The sequence below is a fragment of the Homarus americanus genome, unplaced genomic scaffold (genome assembly GCF_018991925.1).
Source record: "Homarus americanus isolate GMGI-L3 unplaced genomic scaffold, GMGI_Hamer_2.0 scaffold56115, whole genome shotgun sequence".
Classification (NCBI taxonomy): Eukaryota; Metazoa; Arthropoda; class Malacostraca; order Decapoda; family Nephropidae; genus Homarus; species Homarus americanus.
In genome coordinates, this window is record NW_024744606.1 from 3,255 (window position 1) to 5,491 (window position 2,237).

Consider the following 2,237-nt stretch of genomic DNA (forward strand, 5'->3'; position numbering starts at 1 on the left):
ACAACAACCACCACCACCACCACCACCATCACCACCACCACAACCATCACCACCACCACAACCACCACCACCACAACAACCACAACCACCACAACAACCACAACCACCACAACAACAACCACCACAACAACAACAACACAAACGAGAAACAACTGACTGATGAGCAATACGACACTTCCTCTCAGTGACCTCCCAACCACAACTTCCTCAATTCACATCACTGTTGTTTTCTGGCCACGATTATTTCTTTGTTTACTTTTCACACATACCTGAGCGGAACTAACCCCCCCCCCCTTCATACAGGTGAGGTGGAAGCCTACGGGAAGATGGTTGAACAGGGCTTCATGGTGTGATCTTCATGGTGTGGGCTTCATGGTGTGATCTTCATGGTGTGGTCTTCATGGTGTGATCTTCATGGTGTGATCTTCATGGTGAGATCAGTGTAATGTGGTCAACGTATTGTGGTCAGGTAGATATTCATTATTTATTTTATCGCTGCGAGTAACGTTACACACCTGTCACACACCTGTCACACACTTGTCATACACTTGTCTCGGTTATCTCACCTCTGCTACCTGTACGTTGAGTCTTGATTCAGTAATATACACCTGTGTCTTGGAGTCTTGAGCTGAGGTATACTGGTGAAGACAATATTGAGTGTTGTGTTTCCTGTCAGTAGAGCTTCTGTATCTGCCCTGCCCTGATCTGATCTACCTGTCTTTGTCTCTGTTCTTGGTTTCACCCCAAGCCCGGCCTGACCCCTGCCCTGTTCCTGCCTCCTGTCTTGATCTGATCCTGCCTGTCTCTGCCCTGCCCTCAAGCCCTGATCTCACTTGCCTCAAGTCTCAGCCTCTGCCTGCCCTGCCTCTACCCTGGCCCCTGGCCCTGCCCTGGACCCTGCCCTGCTCCCCTGCCCTGACCCTGCCCTGCCTCTGTCTCGATCTGATCCTGCCCTGCCTCTGTCTCTGCCCTGCCCATGACCTGACCCTGCCCTGCCCTGCTCCTGCCCCTGATCTGGACCCCTGCCCCACCTCTGCCTTGTCTCTTGATCCTGATTGTCTGTCTCTTGATCTGGACTGCCCTGTCTCCAGTCTCTGTCTCTGTTCTGCCCCTGCCAAGGACTGCCCTGCCCTTGCCCCACTGCCCTGCCCTGACCTGACCTCGCCCCTGCCCCCTGACCCATTCCGCCCTGACTCCTGCCTCCTGTCTGCCCTGATCTGATCCCTGACCTGACCTGCCCTGCCATGACCTGACCTGACCTGACCTGACCTGACCTGACCTGCCCTGCCCTGCTCTGCCCTGCCATGACCTGACCTGATCCTGCCCTGCCCTGCCCTGACCCTTCCCTGACTTGCCCTTAGGTTGGTTCTAGGAGCGGGTGTTGTAGTAGAGAATTTTGATAACCTCTACTGCTTGTTATGACGCTGTGAGGTTTAGTGTAGTTATAAAGGTAGTAGTTGGGATGTGTAGTTACCTCACCGGCCGCAGTCATCACAGTGTCATTAAGCAATATGTGTTAAATTCACAAGAAAAAAATCCAACAGGAACTGGGCATTATAAGAAGTGTGGAATTAAACCACATGTTTACACAAGTACTTTATACAAGACAAATTTAAGTGACCTATTGGGTGAAAATGTATATTACTGAGCGTAGTTAAATATATTTCACTTTCAACAATACAAAGAAAATGGTTACTTAAGACTCGTAGGGAAGCTTTGTGTAATCTGGTTCAAATTTGGTAGATGCTGCTCCCACAAGTTCCTTTGTGTTAGTGAGCGGTAGTGTACTTGTTCTTATCGTAAGTCTGCTGGCAACATTGAAACAACCTGAAGTCTACTGGTGTCTCTGTTATGTGATGCACTTTTTTTCCCCCAAATTCCACTAATGACTCTGTAGGTCCAGGATCTACAACTGTGCATCACCAAGACCTGCCTCGTCAATATATCGTCAAAAAAAATCATGGACTTGAAACAAATGGGGGCAAAATTATCTTATTCTGAATCTCAGAAAAAAACCCTGTGAATTTGGGCTGTTATCATTACAAGCATTGAGTGTGTGTGTGTTATCAGCTGCCAGGTGTAATGTTTCTCAGTGTAACAAAGAGTATCACATTTGGTTGCATCAAGTGTTCAAACAACCTCATCTTACTTTATCAACTTAGGCGGCCACTCATCACATTTTGGATGCCGTCATGACGGCCGCAAATTTTAATTTTCTGGCCGCATGCAACCGGAAA

At 48.6% G+C, this 2,237-nt stretch overlaps 1 protein-coding gene across 1 annotated transcript; it reads left to right on the top strand.

Moving 5' to 3' along the window:
• Positions 1-748: 748 nt before the first annotated feature.
• Positions 749-1,221, top strand: LOC121877994 (keratinocyte proline-rich protein-like; the record flags this gene model as incomplete). Its single annotated transcript, XM_042383953.1, has 1 exon — positions 749-1,221. A coding segment is annotated over one exon (473 nt), but the record flags the coding sequence as incomplete, so codon positions are not given.
• Between the last annotated feature and the right edge of the window lie 1,016 nt (positions 1,222-2,237).